An 18,088-nucleotide genomic window follows, 5' to 3' on the forward strand; every position below is an offset into this window, starting at 1 on the left:
CCGCCGCCCCCTTGCCCTGCGCGCCGCAGCCCCGGCCCGGGCGCGGGGAGCCGAGCGGACAGCGAGCGCGGCCGCCGCGGACCGGCACCTGGAGGTCATGGAGGTAAAGCCCCGGCGCGGGGGCGCGGAGGCACGGGGGGCGCGGGAGCGTGGGGGACACGGAGGCACGGGGCCAGGGCGGACGCGCGCCGGGGGCGCCCCGGACTCCCCGGGAGACCCCGCCGGGCGGGCCGGGGCGGCGGGAGGACCCCTCCGGGGGCTCCGGGTGTGGGGTTAAGGACCCCCGGGCTTTAGAATTCCAAAGCGAGGCGAGGCCGACTTCGTAAACGGGCAAGCGCGTGGGCGACAACCCGCGGGGACGCAGAAGCCCCCGAATCTGCAGAGACGGTGGGTCCTGAAAGAGAAACGAACAGGCGACCAGAGGCACGGCTGTGCCGGGCTGTGGGCTTCCCTTTTCCACTGCAGTCTGGCCTTTTACAGAGTCCTCTCGCTTCCCAATCCCCTTTCCGTCCGTCGCGTCTTCTTGCAGAACTTTCTGAGAAGCTCCCCTCGCGGGCCGTGAAATGACACCGTTTCTGATAGACTCGAGAGTCCCCGGGCCGTCCCCGCCCTGTGAGGTGCGCTGGCCGTACGTGTGGGGCGCACCCGGGCGAGGCCCGCGGCGGCAGCGTGGGTCTTTCCTGGCGCGGCCCCAACCTCAGCGGGGGCCAGGCGCCGCTCTCCAGGGCAGGAAAGCCCGCTGGCTTCCCCCGCTCCCTCCCTTCTCCACGTTTTGAGGCTTCCATATATTCCCCCGCTTGAAATGGAAACCTGACCTTAGCCCTCAGCGGATCTTAACTGGACAGGCCTTTTGAAAAAGGTGAAAGGAGAAGGTGCAAATGGCATGTGGCTTCTAAGGTGATTCCCACCCACGTTCAGTGTTCGTTTATGTGCTGCGGGAGGGAGCACTCCCACCCATATTCAAAAGGAAAACTGCTCCTCCTGGCGCTGTCAGTGATGACAGTTCTTTCTTCCCAGCTCCAGGCTCTGCGCAGGAGCCCTGGCAGGCTGTCCTAAACCGGACTCTCTGCTGGGCCTGCCTGGGCGACTTCTCAGCAGGGCTCCGGATCTGTCCCGAGCAGGCATGCTCTGCATTCAGGCATCCAGCTCGACCTTAAAGGAACAGGGATCAATACTTCGTGTTCAGGGAACCTGTGGAGTGTGGGATGGGCCCTCCGTGGAAACATTTGCAAGTCCGGGATACTCCTGCAGATCAGGCCTGGGGAAGGGTGGCCGGGAGCACTCAGCAAAGCTCAGCAGGTGGTGTCCACAGTCGGCATCAGGATTCCCTCCAGGGCATACAGCCTCAGAGCAGAGAGGGGAACTGGCCCTGGGGCTCACCGGCTGGTCAAGCAGGATGAATGAAGGCTCCTAAAGAAGTTGCTTAAGGGGTTGCCTGCGTGGCTCCTTTGGTCAGGCATCAGACTTCAGCTCAGGGCATGATCTGGTTCATGGGTTCGAGCCCTGTGTTGGGTTCTGTGCTGACAGCTTGGAGCCTAGTGTCTGCTTCAGATTCTGTGTCTCCCTCTCTCTCCTCCGCCCCCACTCATGCTCTGTTTCTGTCTCAAAAATAAATAAACATAAACATAATAATAAAAAGTTGCCTGAGAAGTGGGTTCCCTCCTCTGGGAGAGGACAGGGGGCCAAGGCGCTAGGCTAGAGGTTCAGTGTGATTCAGGACCTGTCTAATCTTTGGCAGAAATGGATCAGGGATAAGAGCAAAGCACGCTTTAGGCTTAAAAACATGTTGCCTCTTGAGGGCCAAATGCGTGTGTGAGCTTTGTTCTAGGAAGACCGAGAGGAACTACCTCCACAGAGGCAATCTCTTCTCCCTCAGCTGAAGAAGGAATGGTGTGTGGTCGAGGCCCTGAAATTCTCACCTGAGCAACTTCCTGTGTGGCTTGGGGTGGTGGGGGAGGGAGGGGAGTGCCTTCCCCCTCCAACCCCTGCTCTCCGGTCTCCAGAGATGATGTATAGTTACTGATGGGAGATTCTCATCAAGATGGGGGTGGGGGGTGGGGGGTGGGGGTGGGCGGGAATTGCTCAGTCAGCCAGGAAGTCTGTCAGTTTGCCCTGAATCTGCTACTGATTGGCAGTGATGGGTTTTGAAGTTTCTTTGTCAAAACGACTGAAAAAAGAACTGCCAGCACTGGAAAAGGAAGTAAAGAGAAAACCCGAGAGGCTGGGGAAGTGATTGTTCTGAACCAGGAAGTAAACTTTTTATGGTGGGTCATGATATGTATGAGTGAGGTTTAGGAACTCCTGCCAAATCTCAGAGTAAAACCCTCTTTTGAGAGAGGAGACCCACTTTTGAGAGTGAAGGCACCACTATACTTGGGGGGAGAAACTGAGTTATTTTACTTCTCGGTATTAGGAGTTCAAGTCAGACCAACAAAGCTTACTCAACATTCATTCTCTAGAACCCACTTACCTATTAGAAGTCTTCGGCGAATCTTTTCTTTTTTAAGTTACTGTTACCATTATTGACAATGTCCATCATTCAGCCTTCATTAAGCCCTCTGGAATAAATAAGATAAAGATATCTTTTAAAAGCTCACAGGGGCACCTGGGTGGCTCAGTTGGTTAAGCATCCAGCTTCGGCTCACGTCATGATCTCACAGTTCATGGGTTCCAGCCCCGCATCAGGCTCTGTGCTGACAGCTAGCTCAGAGCCTGGAGCCCGCTTCAGATTCTGTGTCTCCCTCTCTCTCTGACCCTCCCCTGCTCATGCTGTCTCACTCTGTCTCTCAAGAATAAATTTTAAAAAACATAAAAAATTTTTCTTAAATAAAAAAATAAAAAAAGTAAAAGCTCACAGTCCAATAGGGGAAATGAGACTTAATAGAGCCTGTCGTGGATGCAATTTTCAGGTGTATAAATGCCAAATGAATGACTCCTGCAGATCAGAAGTGCTACAGTATTTCAATATTTCGAGGTGAGACTTGACAGAAGCCTTGAAAGAAGGGTGGGTGGTGAGGAGGAGAGGCATAAGGAATGGGTACACGGAGAACATGCCAGCTTTGTTCAGGAAAGTAGGCCAGTTGGCTGGAGAGGAAGGTAGGGAAGCAGTGAGGGGAAGAAAAAAATGAAAGTAATAAGATAAAAACCACAGGGCCTCCAAGTATAGTGGATGCTGGCCAAGTGGGCGAGTGGAGGTTGGAGTCCAAGCCATCTGGGGGAAAGGGTTACTTTTTCTTCATACAAAGTCTCCTTGTCTTGCTGTGCCCCCAAAGGCGTGCCTTTTTCTAAGTCAGAGGCCAGCTGCAGCCCTTAAAGGCCAGAGAGTGGATGGCCCTGAGTTCTGCTCCGTGGACAGTAGGAAACTGCCCAGTATTTAGGAAAGATGGCGGCCAGGAGGTGACAGGGATGAAATGGCAGAGATGCCAGTTCAGAGAGCAAGCAGGGGAGCTAGGCTGAGAAGCCTCCCTGAGTGCCCACGCATATTCTGACTTCGAGACAGAGAAAGGATGGAAGAGATGGAAGAGTAAAGACCGCGTGTCAAAGGAGAAATCAGAATGGACATCCTTGTGTGAGCTCACCAGCGGACCCGGGAGAATGGAGTTCTCTGAGATATCAAGGCAGCTTTCATGAGCCTATAAGCCTTTTGTAAGCAGGGGCTCCACTTGGTCTTTTGGTCTCCAGAGATTACCCCAGTGCCTAGAATTATAATCATCTCATTTCTCAAGAAAAGTTTCCTTGGTAAATGAATGAACGGAAACGGGGAACTCCTTGACCTCTCTGTCTCCACCTTGGGAAGTCTTCCCAGATGCCCCCAGAGCCTTCAGCTTCCCAGAGCACTTTGTTCAAGCTGGATTAGAGTCCCAGGGCGGCTTGGCTCTGCCCACCTGGTTCTTTCCCTGGAAGGTCCAACAGACAATAAGTGCTTATTGAAGGAGGAAATAAATAAATGATTGATGGATGGGAGAAAGATTGGATTTTTTTTTGAAAGCAAGGTTCAGGTATGTTGGTGTTGAGCCGCCCAGCACTCCGTGAGAAATACAGGCCTCTTGAGATGCAAATACGATTCTTTTTTAGAAGAGATCATAGGTGACATCACCGTGGCTAGGAGCCCAGAAGAGAGAAGTATATAGTAAAGAAAGAGCTGAACACTTAGGATCTCTAAATTAAATTAATATTCTTGGTTGTTTAAATATAAACCGTAGGCCCTACCAAGTAGCCTGAGAGTGCTTGCAAAAACTTTAACATTTACAGACTAAATCCTTCACATGTTCAACTAATAGTAGACACATGAAAATTAGACTTATCTCCCACTACCATATATCTATTTCATTGGACAAATGAAGGATTTAGTCTGGGACAATTAAACTTTAGTGCCACTGAACAAACAATGGGTTTCTCATTTAGATGGAGAGAGTTAATGAGCCCTTTCCTCTGAGGCAATTCCAAGTCCTTCCCAGGTAGTATTTGCTATCCATCCATTTATTCAGTATTTTTTGAGCATTTATTCCATCCTGAAGCTTGTGTTTAAAATGTTACTCATGGGGCTGTCATCTTTTATTCCTGAAGACCATCCATATCGCTGATGACAGAGAAAGAGGGAGGTACAAAGCGTGTGTGTGCACGTGTGTGTGCCTGTATATTTAACGTATTCCATTTGTAACCTACTTTTTCACTGATTTTTTTTTAATTTCATTAAGTTTTCCTTACCACAATTTCGCCAACAGCCTTTGCTGGTTTTGGACCCACCCTCTGACTGAGCCATATGTTGGCTCCTGGCTAGAACTCATGGGTCCCCATCAGCCATTGCACCGCCTCTGGAAGCTAGGGGTTAGCTCGGAGGACCCGTGGGCATGCCTCCCACGCGTATCCCCACATTCCTGTCTGGCTCCCAGGTGCTCTGCAGGACCCACAAAGTTCCATGGGCTTCCACTTAGCTGATACTTTTCATTCACAGGGCTGCAGTGACTGCGGAAACTTGGGGCAGTCCGACAGGGAAGGGCCCAGGCCCCATCCCAGGAGGGGTGAGTGCATTCCTGGGATGGAGTCAGGTTTCAGAGCCTGATCCACAGCGTGCCTCCTCACGTAAGGCAAGCCAGAGCAGGGTTCCGTGGGAAATCTGAGTGCTGGCGGCTCAGCAGCCCAGTAATCTTATCAGGGCCGCAGGGGAAAGCATTTGGGTTCCAGAGAAGTCTGAAGCCAGCCCTGCCTTCCTCTAGTGATAGCTGTAGGTTTGCAGCCAGCTTGACCACCCCTACTGCACTCACTAGACTTGAAACATCTCGAGGCTGCGGGTGCAATGAAACCGTCTCTCGCCGGCCCCCCCCACCCCCCCACATCGTAAGGGAGGAAGCCGAGATGCTGAGGTTGCTGATGGACCTTTGGAAAGCCAACAGCTTGCATGTGTGCCTCTCTGGGGAGGAGTGCAGCCTGAGCCTTAAGAAGTATGATCATCAGTTTCATCACAAAAGTGATATTCACCTCATGTTCAGCCTTCCGGTGTTATAGAGACAGTTTTATCTCTGTGTGTAAAAGAGGATTCATGATACTGTGGACACAGGGCTAGGGCTTGGTGGCGGTCATCAACCCTATTGCTCTAAGGCTCTCCAGGAGCTCACCTCCTGAATGGGCCGACCTGAGTCAGACCAGCCAGGACACTGCCCTTGTACCTTGTCATTTGGGCAGTAAGCACCCCATCTTCTTCTTTTGGAGGCTTCCTGAATACCTGTCTTCTGGGGATTGTGGAAAATGACTGCTGAGCCCACGAGGCTTCCCCGTAAAGGCTCATTTGGATGGGCCACATCCTTTTCTGAGAGAAGGGGCTCCAACCCTGCAATCACAGCTGCAGTGGCTCCCTGGGAAGGTGACATGGACATGCAGGACACGTAGGGAACTTTTCTGAGATGCCGTCTGAGCCCATCCTTAATGGGGCTGGGCCTCTCAGGCTGGAAGGACTGAATAATTCCAAACGCTGGAGCCCGACATTCTCTCCAGCCAAGAAACTAAGCGTCTGCATCATCAGGTGTCCCCAGTTGTTTGTCTGGAAACTGCTGGTGCCATATCAGGGCCCCCCTCCTGGCCTCAGGGGAGCGATCACAGCTCTCTCCCAGACTGGATCTTCTATAATCGATCACTAACGATTCACAGGACACCACACCACAGCTCTTTAATTAGGCCCGACAGATGTGCACTGAGGCCAGGCGCTGGGTGCACAAAGATGAAGACCCCACCCTGGCCAGCCTTGCAGAACTCTGGTCTGGGGGAGGTTTGAGCTCACAAGCACCGAGGAGAGGCATTCAGGGGGACTTCCTGTGACAGACAGTTTCTAAGTTGAGTCTTGAGACTGAGTAGGAGTTTTGGTGCAGAAAATGGGGACAAGTGTTCCAGTGAGAGGAAATGACAAGAGCAAAGTGTGTGGTGCTCGAAACAGCATGGTGTGCCCGGGGAACTACCTGCTGCTCATTCCTGGAGGATAAAGCGAGATAAAGGTATTTGCAGTTGGGGGACAGGATGAGCTTATAGAGAAATGTAAGTTACAGTTCCCGCCTTAAAGGAGCTTTCTTCTATTTGGGGAAACAAAGTATACCCACATGACATGACATTAAAAATATACAAGATAGCATCTTGATAAGGTCTCAGGTGTGTAGGAGTTCAAAGGCAGCCTCTCTAATGGGAGCCAGAGAAAACTTACTTCCTCTGCTGGGGATCCCCCCACAAAAGTGCAGCCTCCTGGGGCCCTGGGGGTGCGCCACCATGGGGACTTCAATCCAGTGATAGCGTGCTCTGCCCCAGGCCTGCACCTGCACACTCTAGCTGAGGAAATCCATGGGAAATGGGCTGCGGGCCCCAGGGGAATGCCTTTGGTCAAGCTCACGCAAGCCACCCCCACGGCCCACTTTCCTTCTTCAACAGAAAGAGGCCTCTGGGACAGGACCACCTGGGTGACTCAGTTGGTTAAGCATCCGACTTCTGCTCAGGTCATGATCTCACAGTTCGTGAGTTTGAGCCCTGCTCCGGGCTCCATGCCTAGAGCCTGCTTCGGATTCTGTGTCTCCCTCTCTCTCTCTCTCTGCCCCTCCGCTGCTCACTCTGTCTCTCTGTCTCTCAAAAATAAGTAAATGTAGGAAGGAAGGAAAGAAGGAAGGAAGGAAGGATGGAAGGAAGGAAGGAAGAGAGAGAGAGAAAGAAAGAAAGGAAGAAAAAGAAAGGCTTCTGGAAATAACCAAGGCTCACCAAAAAAAAAAAAAAAAACCTCTTTGTCCATTCACACCTCCACCTGCAACCCCTCTCATTCTTCCCACGGTGGCTCTTGTGGCCGCACGGCCTGTGCATTTTCTGAAAAGCTGGTGTTTCTCTTTGGCCCAGGGCAGTGCAGGGACAGGCCAGGTGGGCCCAGCAGCGACTGCCAAGCACGTGTGTAGCCCCGGCTGGGCCCAGCAACACAACACAACAGAAACAGGAAACTGAGCTTGTGGCTGCTGTTACACAAGCCCAGCACCCACAGCAGAGGTCACCAAGAATTTACGTGTCACAATATGCCACAGAGAGCTTCAGGCACCCTCGGGGCCTCCCCAGGCACATGAGCTAAAGGGACAGCTCTGGCAGCTTGAGGGGGCCACCCACTCCCACCTCACCATCCCCCCACCAAAACATTACCAGGCTTCGGGTCTCTGGCTCATCTTGCTTTTGAGGTGCGTTTCGATGGATCTTGGGAAATGATTTCTGAGCAGCCACATTGATGTCAGTGGTTTTGCAGAATTCTTTTTAGTTCTCATAAAGTCCCATCATGTCTGTTTTCTAGCTGAGGATGCTGGGGATTCTGTGTGATTATGTCTGGAAGGTGACCACCAGGAGAGCCAGCACTGGAACCCACCCTATCAGGAGGATCCTTTGGCCCCTGTTCTTTCCCCTGCATTGGAAAAGGCTCTGGCTGCCCCCGCAGTGTCTGTGTCATGAGCCCCCAGCCACTCCTCCTCCAGCTCAGGGCCAGCACACAGTGGGCGCCGGGTAGCCCAAGGCACAGGGCCTTAAAGGTCTGGCAGAGATTCGCTCTGAGACCTCACTACATATGGGAAAGATTTCTGAAAGGTTCCAGCTGTGTCTCTGGGCGAAACTAGTGTACACGTCTATGGCCAAATAAAAGGAAGTTTAAATAAAAATTCGGTTTTAGGGCTTACAGATTTGAGAACAAGAAGGACTATTAATTTTTTTTTGTCTTTTATTTTGAGAGACAGAGACAGAGCGTGAGCAGGGGAGGGGCAGAGAGAGAGGGAGACAAGAATCTGAAGCAGGCTCCAGGCTCTGAGCTGTCAGCACAGAGCCCGATGCGGGACTCGAATGCATAGACTGTGAGATCATGACCTGAGCCAAAGGTGGACGCTTCACGGACTGAGCCACCCAGGCGCCCCAAGAAGGACTGTTACCAATGTCTCCAATTCATTCATTTTATTATTTTTTTTAAGTTTACTTATTTATTTTGAGAGAGACAGAGACAGTGGAGGTGGGTGAGGGGCAGATAGAGGCGGGGAGAGAGAGAATCCCAAGCAGGCTTTGCAATGCCAGTGCAGAGCCCAGCGCGGGGCTTGAACCCACAAAACCACGAGAGCATGACCTGATCTTGTCAGACGCTTAACCGACTGAGCCACCCAGGTGCCCTGATTCGTTCATTTCAAAGATTAGAAAACTAAGCAGAAATGCTTGACCCATGGTCACGCATAAAATCAGTTAGTGGCAAAGTCAGACCTCCGCTGAAGGACTCTGGGCGCTCAGCATCGGCACTTCCCTTGTACAGGGCACTGCACATCCGGGTGTTGAAATCAGCTCATAATTCTTTTCTTGCCTCCCCATTTCTGTGTCTGGTCTGTTCACCAGCATGGGTGCTCAGTTTCCTAGGTCTCACCCAGCACCATTAACTCTGGGAGTGACGAACAGGGAGAGGAACAGCTTTAATGTCACTGTTCTAAGCCATGAGTGCAGAGATCCAGAGCTGGGTCTGGGAGGCCTGACCCCCCAGGTGCAGTGCTATTCCTCCTTCTTCTAGCCTCCTTCCAGGGGTCTTCTGGGAGAGCCCCTGACCCTTATTTCCCAGTCATGCCCGAACCCCCTCCCAAAGGCCTGAAGTGAAGTACGAGGGAGAAGAACCAGGTTGCGTCCAAGCCCCTGTGTTTTCAGGGGTAGCATATGGGAGGCTCTGAGAGTTGCCGATGCCCAGGTTCCAGCAAAGTTCTGCCCACATCGAGGGTCTAGAGCCCGTGGAGAAGGGGATAAAAGAGTCCACTGGGACTGCCACAACAGGGCTGCAAATGAGGTGGCTTAAAACATCAGAAATGTATCCTCTGGGTTCTAGAGGCCGGATAATTGCAATCAGGATCCCATTCCCTAAGGAGGATCGAGAGGAGTCTGTTCCCAGCCTCTTCCAGCTCCCTGTGGCTTGTGGCCCCTGCCAGCTTTGCCTCATGTTCACTTTACTTTCTCCTCTGTGTGTCTCTTGTGAGGGCATGTGTCATTGGATTTAGGACCCACACTGATAATCCAGGGTAATTTCCACATCTCAGCATCAATGCCGTTTTACTAAATAAGGTAACAGTCACAGGTTCGGGAGACTAGGAAGTGACCATATCTTCTTGCAGGGCTACCGTGTAGCTCAGTCTGGCAGGCAACTTGCCATCCATTATCAGGGCCGGGGACTTGGGGATTGGCAGGGTGACTCGTGGTTATTGCAAGCCATATTGGGACACCACCACCTCTGTCGCTGCCCTCGAGTGAATTACCAATGAATATTCGTTGATATCTATTGTGTGACCATTTTCCTGACTCTTGGGTAGCAAGACCCATACTGAGATGGGTCCCAGCCACACTTCTTTCTGGTCAGAGCCACGGTTGGGAGAGGAGGTCCGCAGGGTGCTGTGGAGCTATAAGGATTACCTTCCTCTGGTCTGGTCTCTTTCGGATGTGATAAGTATGGTGTGAGTCGGCTGGGAAGAGTCACTTAAGATTATCCAGGATCTACTCCACTTTCGGAAAGGATTGTGCCTAGCAAGATTATAATATTGCATTTTATCTGATGTCATTTGATATTCCGTTATCAAATACCTTGTTCATGATTTATCCCTTTATTCATTGATTTGAGGACGTGTTTTGAGTAGCTACCTGATAGAAATTAATAAAACACAATACCTGCTTTCAAGATCTACACAGTTGGAAGTGGAGAGGGGGCAGAGATGGAAGAAATGATACAAAACAATTTGATTGGCTCTGTAAGCGCAGTGAGTAAGCACTTTGGTGGCACATGTGGCAACAGGTAATGGTCAGGACAGGCTAGTGTGTGGCTGTGAAGTGCAATTCCACAGTCTTATTGACCGAAATCAACAAAGGTTTCTTCCTCTCATGCTACATTGTCTGTTAAGAGTTGGGCTGGGGGCTCGGTTCTGTGTCATCATCCTCCCTCTGGGACCTCGGCTGGCAGAGCAACTTCTGTATGGAACATTGTCAGTTGTCATGGCAGAGGGAAGGAAAGTTCTGGAGGACTTGCACCAGCCATGACTCTGGCCATACAGCCACACTCAACCACAGGAGTAAGAAAGAGCGATCCTGCCCATGTGCCCTGAATGAGGGGAGCTGGGAGTGTTTTGTGAACACCAGCAGGGTGCTGCGGAGTCTTACAGGACTTCCGGAGGAGACAAGATGCTGCGCAAACTGGGTCTGGAAGTAAGGTGGTGTCTTTCAGGCTGACCAAGGTGTGAAGGCTGAGGAGGAAACCGTATCTGTGCCACTCACGCTCATTCACGGGAGGCTTACACAACTCGTGGTTGGAGAGATTCTTCCTGATTAAAACAAAACCTGCTTCGCAAACGCAAAGAATGTTTTTAGTGATTTTCAATTCTTCTTCATGTTTTGGAGCATGATTAGGAGGGGCAGGTAGGTTTGAAGGGAGAGTCATGGGGTGAATACACACCCCATTTCTGTAGGAAAATGGTATCAGTGAAATAAAACATGAGCCATTAGGTGCAACTGTTTACAGTGTTCCTCAAAGAATAAAGAAGTTAGGGGCACCTGAGTGGCTCAGTCAGTTGACCATCTGACCTCAGCTCAGGTCATGATCTCACAGTCCATGGGTTCGAGCCCTGCACTGGGCTCTGTGCTGACAGCTCAGAGCCTGGAGCCTGCTTCAAATTCTTGTCTCCCTCTCTCTCAGTCCCTCCCCTGCACACACTCTGTCTCTTTCTGTCTCTCAAAAATAAATAAACATTTTTAAAAATCCCATGGATGTAAAGTCATGGAGGCATGGCTATTGATATTTATGAAGTGGATATTGTGAAAAATTGTAACATCCCTGAGTGTGTCTTCTGTAAGAAACTTCTGGCATTCTCCTTGCCTATTGGAAGGTGGCAGAGGGTGTGCCAAGAAGGTGACATTGGTGAATATGAGCAGAGCTAAGGCTTCCCATGATGACCAGAAAATGCCTAAAAGAGATCCTGGCCTGTGCAGTGGTAATAAGGAAAATGCCAATTTTATCATGCTTTCTTTTTAAAGCACGCTCCCATATCTCTTTAACCAAGCAATAGGCTCTAAAAATCCCCATCCTTGGCGCCAGGAACCTGCAATCACCATAGTATGTATTGGACACACCCTTTTGAAGGAGGTCGGAATGCAGGCTTCGCATTACTTCCCAGAGAAGCAGCGTGACATAGGGTTAAGAACACACAGCTAGGAGCCACACAGCTGGGTTTGAGTCCTGACTTTTCCAGTTACTAGCTTGTGACCTCTCTGTGCCTTGGTTTTCCCAGCTGTAAAATGGAAACAGTTTTCCCAGCTGTAAAATGCATGATTGGGTTGTTAGAGGATTAAATGAGTTACTATTTGTGGAAAGTGCTTAGAACAGTGTCTGTACATATTAGGCTGGACATGATTGCCAAATGAATAAGTAGATTTTTAAGAGAGAACGGCCTCCCTTTCTTTGGGTGTGGCTTTGGCTGGGACCCAGGATGGACAAAAGAACATCTGAAGTTCTCCTCCAACCTGAGTGTGGACTCCCTGAGAGAGTGTGTGTAGAGGAGTGGTTAGCGCACAGGGCGTGCAGACCCCCACTGGTGGGTCTCCCTGGACTTCTGTAAGAGGCTGGTCCTTGGAAGGGAGTCTGAGGGGGCTGCTGGAACAGCAAATCCAAGCTCCAAGCTCACAGGACAGGACAGCCAAGACCTGCAGGAAGAAGGGAGTATCATTGGCTCCATTATTGTATTTGAAAGAAAGGGGTGTGGGGAGAGGAGACCGCAGGTGTGCTTGGTGGGTTCGCCCTATTAGAGCAGTGAAATGAAGCAGGACCCTGGAAGGAGACAGTCCGACCGAAGTGCTGTTTCCCCACCCCCCTTGCTTACCTGGGTTCCGTCTCTCCTGGCCTGTCCTCACCCTTCACACCTGCACAGGAGCATCTGCGGCTAAGACTGGTAGGACATGGCTGGCAGCTAACCACGGAAGCCAGAGCCCTTCTCGGCTGACCTCAGCCCTGCGCTTCGGGCTGGGCTGAAGGACCCAAGTGCTTTCATTCGCCAACCAGGGTATTTCGATATCTCAAATGGTTGCATAACTTGTGTGACAAAGGATTTCTCAGCAAAATGAATTCAGAGCAGGATGAGCTCCCTTGCCCAAAGTGTAGTGAGGCTACACTTCGCATCTCAGGGTTTTCCAGAGGGATGCCTCCAGGGACGGGCCACAGGGCTCTGTCCTTAGCCCTGGCTTGTTAACCGTTTTTGTGAGTGACTGATAAAAGAGAGAATCCAGATGATCCCCAGCCAGAATAGTTAATACATGTTATATGAGGTTCAAGTTCAAATGATTTATATAGGATGGGATGCTGGGCCAAAACCAACCTAATGAAATTAAATAAGGGTGAATGTAAAGTCCTCTGCTTGGCTTTGGGGAGATGTGCACCCGGCCGGGAGAGGCCTGGCCGAGAAATGCATGTCCGCTCGGTCGGTCACTGCACACGTGTTTATTGGACCCACTGTAAGTAGGTGCTGTCTGGATCCCCGGAGGAAGTCACGTATAAAGATGGAATCTCAGTAAGGTGCAGCGCTAGTGTGGATGGTGGGAAGTGACAGGACGCATCTCCACAAAAACACAGGGCACACGGTGTTATGTAAGTGACAAGACCAAGGGTCAGGGGGGACTTGCTCAGAGAATGGTGTTGTGAGGAGGAGGAGGATTGAGAGACGTACGTGGGCATCCATGAGTAGTACCTCAAGTGACCAACATGGAGGGTCTCTTAAGGGAGTGTGCGTGCATGCACACATGCGTACGAGCATGTGTGCCCACGGGAATGGGCAGAGGTAGAGGGGGTGCTGGCAGAAAGCTAGGATGAAATGAGACTGTGCACCAGGAAAACAACATTGGTGATGTGGGATTTCTTCAGTGGGAAGTGAAGGTCCTTGGTAGGGGGGTTCCCTGGGCCAAAGGGGCACCTGAGGGCCATTCATCCGGTCCCAGGGAGCAGGGGGTGGGTGGGGAGCCTCTCGAGGGCCACATACCAGCTGAGGGGCTAAAGCACAATGAGAGGTGGCTTTGACATTGGAAAGGCACAGGAGCTGCAGGATAAGTCAAGGGGCGGATCCCCAGTATTTGGTACTTAGCTGAAAGGGCCTCAGGGGCAGCGGTGAGAGAAAAAGATCAGAGTGACCGCACTTTGCATCCAGGGGCAGTGAGAAGAGTGTTGCCAGTTTGGCAGGAGAGACTGAGTTCTGGCTGACGCATCGGCAGGACATTCAGAACCCGACACTCGTAGGTTCAGTGGTGTCCTGCACAGAAGGGGCGTCTGAAGCAGGGGGGTAAAAGCCACTGTCAAGAGACAGTTAGGCCAAGGACAAGGCCGTGGGCAGCTCTCCTGTTTGAGCAATACTGGGAGACGAATAAGGACAATGAAGGAGCGCTTTCATTTACATGCAGAGGGTTGGGAGTTTTGTTTTGTTTTTAATGTTTATTTATTTTGAGAGCGAAAGAGAGAGAGAGCGCTTGAGCGAGCAGCGGATGAAGGGCAGAAGGAGGGATGGAGAATCCCAAGCAGACTCCATGCTGTCAGCGCATGGAGCCCATGTTTAAGTGTGGAGCCTGCTTAAGATCCTCTTTCTCTCTCTCTCTCTCTCCGCCCCCTCTCCTGCTCACACACTCTCTCTAAATATAAATAAATAAAATGTTATTTTATTATTAAACTAATATTACACATTTTAAGGTAAAATTATAAAAATTCATCATCCTAACACAACTATTTTTCTTTTTCTTGCTCTTTTCTTATCCTCAATTGTAATCTCCTTTATCATTCAAAAAAAAAAAGAACTGGAAGAAAAAGACAATTCCACATAACATAACTACTTCCAATTTTGTGTGTCTTTATTATTTTTAGCCACACACTTAGTTGTTACAAAATTGTAATCAGTGTATATGCAAATCTATATCCTTTAATCTTATTTCCAAGGCAGTATCCTTGCTCTACATAGTCGTATTTTCATTTTAAATATTTGGATGGTATTCTGTTATACAAATATACCATAATTTATTTAATTATTCTTTTCTATTTAGGGACATGGCATTTTGCTTTCACTTTCTCCTTATTGTAAATAATATAGCTATACACAGTACATGTATCTTTTTTGTTGTTCTTTTGAATAATTTCTTTGGAAGCAATTCCCAGGAGTGGAATTATTAGGTCAAAGAATATGAATGTTGCCAAATTGGCTCTATCTTCCTTCCTTTCTTCAAGGCTCACTGAACCTGGTGTGCACAAATTGTAGGGAATGTGAGGTGAGATTGACCCGTGGCGCCCGGGTTGGTGCAGAGCCCGGTCCTCCCGGGTCCTCCCGTGGGTCCTGCACCAGCCGGGAGGAGCAGGGGCGAGGGCAGGAAGGGACTGTGGGCACCGTGGGAAATGAAGCAACAATCTGGTGCTTCCTGCTGGAACAGCTGCGGACAAGGGGAAATTACATAGCAGCGAGAGGGGGCGGGGCAGAGTGAGCACTGGACTCCGAGAGCCTCACTCCCCAGTCGAGGCTAGGGGCAGAACTCCCTGGTGTTTGGAATGGCCTCTCGGGAGCAGTGGACTTGCTCCTAGGACACCCCTCATGGTCATGGGCGAGTGGTCTGGATTGGGGAGGAGAGACACTCATTCATCCGCTTGCTTAGAACAAATATGCAGCGAGTGCCCACCATGTCAGGTCCTGTGCCGGAAGTTCTGGATGCAAAAGGGAATGAAACTTGCATCCTGCCCTCAAGGGGCTTGCAGTCTAGTAAGGAAGTCCGAAGGATAACTGGTGACTGCAATAGCGTGGTCACCCATTCTAATAGATGTGTGCCCAGGACCAGATCTGGGTGTGACCTGCAGGCAGGAGAGGTTCCCCAGAGGAGGTGATATGGGGCTCCGGGTGGCGGGTGTTCTAGCTGGGACTCCGCAGGAGAGGAGGGTATGTGTGATTTCTATCCCAGATTTGCAAGACCACAGGAGTCCCTTTCAGGCTCGGTCATGGAGGCAGTTAGCTCATGGTCCCCAGCAAGGGGGAGCCAAGGGGCCTGGAAGCTGCATTCGTAGCACACACTTTTTTTTTTTAATAGTTTATTTTCAAATTGGTTTCCATATAACACCCAGTGCTTCTCCCCGCCTCCATGACCAAAACTCCCTTCCCTCCCTCCCCCTCCCCCTTCAGTCCATGGTTCATTTTCAGTATTCAGTAGTCTTTCATGATTTATGTCCCTCACTCTCCCCTGCTCTCTTTTTAAAGTAGCAAACTGGGTGTTTATTTGGCATGGCTGATGAGCTCATGGGGAAAACGCGGGAGCTCTCCAGAGCCACTTCTGGGTGCCACCACTCATTTTATTCTCAGGGCAGTGAGGGGCTGGAAGTCATGTGACCAGATTTACATCTCAGAAAGTTTGCTGTGGCTCAGAGAGAGCGTGGCATGGGGTCCCGTAGGGGGCTGGTCAGTGCTCTGAACTAGAGATCAGGCAAGCAGGGCTTCAGAACGGACTGTGGGGGGAGAGGGAGGAGGAGGGGACCCTTCCTCTCAGGGCCACGAACTTTCTCCCTGAAGACTAAGGGAAGGGGCAGCATCATTCCAGAGCCCTGTGCTCTAATGGGGATGCCCAGGTGTGGCCAGCGCGGTTGAAAAGGGAACAGACCTGGGGCTGGGCTTTGAGTGTCATACTGTGTCACCTGTGCCTCCTGGGGCCTGTGAAGGGCGCTGTGTGGGTTGGTGTGTGGGGGGCGGGGGAGCGAGAACCCAGTGAGTGTCACTGCCCAGCTGGGAGAACCCAGTGGTGCAGGAGGTTGGGGCTCTGGACTGAATTCCATCACTGAATTGCTGTGATCAGGGGCACCAGATTTGGGGTGCTCACCAGGTGTATCGCCACCCCTGCCTGGCTCACTGGAAGGATTAAATGAGACCATGTGTGCAGAGGCAAGGACTTGGAAAAGCTACGGAAGACTCCACAGAGGCAGGGTGATGTCACCTCTGTGCTTTGGAAAACACACGGAAGTATCTGGGAATGACTTGGTCCTTCAAAGAGAGGCAGGCGCTCTGGGGCCTGAGCGGGTGGGGGGTGGAGGGAGAGGTGGGGGGAAGCCAGAGGGTGTGCACCTCTGCCTGGGTCTCTGCTTCCTCCTCCTGTTGTGGTTTGCCTTTGAAACTCAGAGCAGCTGTTGGAGATGAAAGAGCAGTTTGGGCCCAGCCCAGATCACTGGGCTCAGGGGCAGAAGCCATGTTTGAGCCACAATGAGGAAGCCAGCAGGGGGTCGGCAGGACTACCAGACTCTCTAGTGTGTGGATGTCTCTGACCTGATACCCCTGGAGACCACCTTGGAGACCCCGGGTCGTCAGGAAAGGCCTGCTGTCCATACCAGAGGGACCATATGAGCTGGGAGCTCTCTTCTAGCCACAGTTAAGGGCAAAGTCCAGTCCTCTCATGCTGTGAGCAAGTGCGTGCATAGTGGGCCAGCGTGAGGGGGACCTCAGGGCCCAGCCCCAGAGGTGGCTTCCGCAGGCCAGGTTCAGTGCTGGTGTTTGTTGTCTGGGGCTGCCGTAACAACACACCACCGACCTTGACCTCACACGACAGACGTGCATTTCCTCACAGCTCTGGAGGCCCCAGGTCCAAGATTCACATGTACTCAGGGCTATTCTCCTCTGGGCCCCCTCTGCTCTTGGCCTTAGGATGGCATCTTCTCCTGCATATGCCCGGGGCCTCCCCTCCATAAGTGTGTTTCCTAATATCGTCTTCTTAGAAGGACACCCGTCATGTTGGATGAGGACCTACCCTAAGAACCTCGTTCTAACTTAACTTCCTCTTTGAAGACCTATCTCCCCATGGTCTCGTTCTGAGGTTCTGAAGGTTAAGACATCAACATATGAGTCTGTGGGACACCATGCAGCCCATAAAAACACCCCCCAGACCCAGAGCCTTACTTCCAGACGTGGGTGAGAAGGGAAAGGTTGTAGAGGAGGTCAGGACTCCTGACCACAGCTATGCGGTGGAAAGGAGCTCCAAGGCCTCTGAGCACCAGCGCCTACCTTCCACTCCATGCCTGGCTACTTCTGTTCCTTCTGTCATGCCTGTCCCTGGGCCATATCTTGGAAAGAGGGCACCAGGGCACACCAAACCCTGCACTGGAAGGTCTTGCCTGGCTCTCGTGCTCCCCATGCTCCCCTCACCCAGGCCCAGCCTCCATCTGGTCACCTCTCCTGCCAACACAGAGTGCAGTGCTGTGGACTGCGACCATGGCACTTTCCAGCAGTTCTGGAAAATTCTCACAGCTTCCTGTCTGGTAGGCCTTGGCTTGTGCTGATCCCTCTGTCTGGAACCTCACCGCTCCTTCCCATTGCCCTGTGGGTAGTTTTTGTTGCTGGTATGGGCTTCTTACTCCCCGGTCACTATTCCATGTGGGAGGCCATGTCCACCCGGCCAAGACGAGGGGTGAAGCTCGGCAGCATGGACGTTGGCCACTGCCTATGTGTTCTCTGTCGAGAGGGCACGGGGAGCTCACAGGAGGAGGCAGAGCCCCTGATGGCCTCTCTCCCAGTTGTTCCTGAAGAGGCTGCTCTCCCGCCCCCCCCCC

General features: G+C 51.5%; 1 protein-coding gene and 1 long non-coding RNA gene across 4 annotated transcripts in view; one reads left to right on the forward strand and one right to left on the reverse strand.

Moving 5' to 3' along the window:
- Window positions 1–7,432, reverse strand: part of LOC115288085 — a 17,665-nt gene extending 10,233 nt beyond the window's left edge. Inside the window, exons 1-2 of the long non-coding RNA XR_003906802.1 lie at window positions 7,268–7,432; window positions 2,471–2,558 (exon numbers count right to left, since the gene is read on the reverse strand). This is a non-coding gene — a long non-coding RNA (uncharacterized LOC115288085). The remainder of the gene's footprint in view (window positions 1–2,470; window positions 2,559–7,267) is intronic.
- Window positions 1–18,088, forward strand: part of RCSD1 (RCSD domain containing 1) — a 65,060-nt gene that overhangs the window by 843 nt on the left and 46,129 nt on the right. Inside the window, exon 1 of one of the 3 annotated variants that reach the window (XM_029935085.1) lies at window positions 10–103. The exons of the other annotated variants lie outside the window; for them this stretch is intronic. Coding sequence (XP_029790945.1) covers window positions 98–103 — 6 coding nt within the window. The 5' untranslated portion in view covers window positions 10–97. Of the gene's footprint in view, window positions 1–9; window positions 104–18,088 lie in introns of those variants that run through there. 3 annotated transcript variants of the gene reach the window in all.

The sequence above is a fragment of the Suricata suricatta genome, chromosome 3 (assembly GCF_006229205.1).
Source record: "Suricata suricatta isolate VVHF042 chromosome 3, meerkat_22Aug2017_6uvM2_HiC, whole genome shotgun sequence".
NCBI lineage: Eukaryota > Metazoa > Chordata > Mammalia > Carnivora > Herpestidae > Suricata > Suricata suricatta.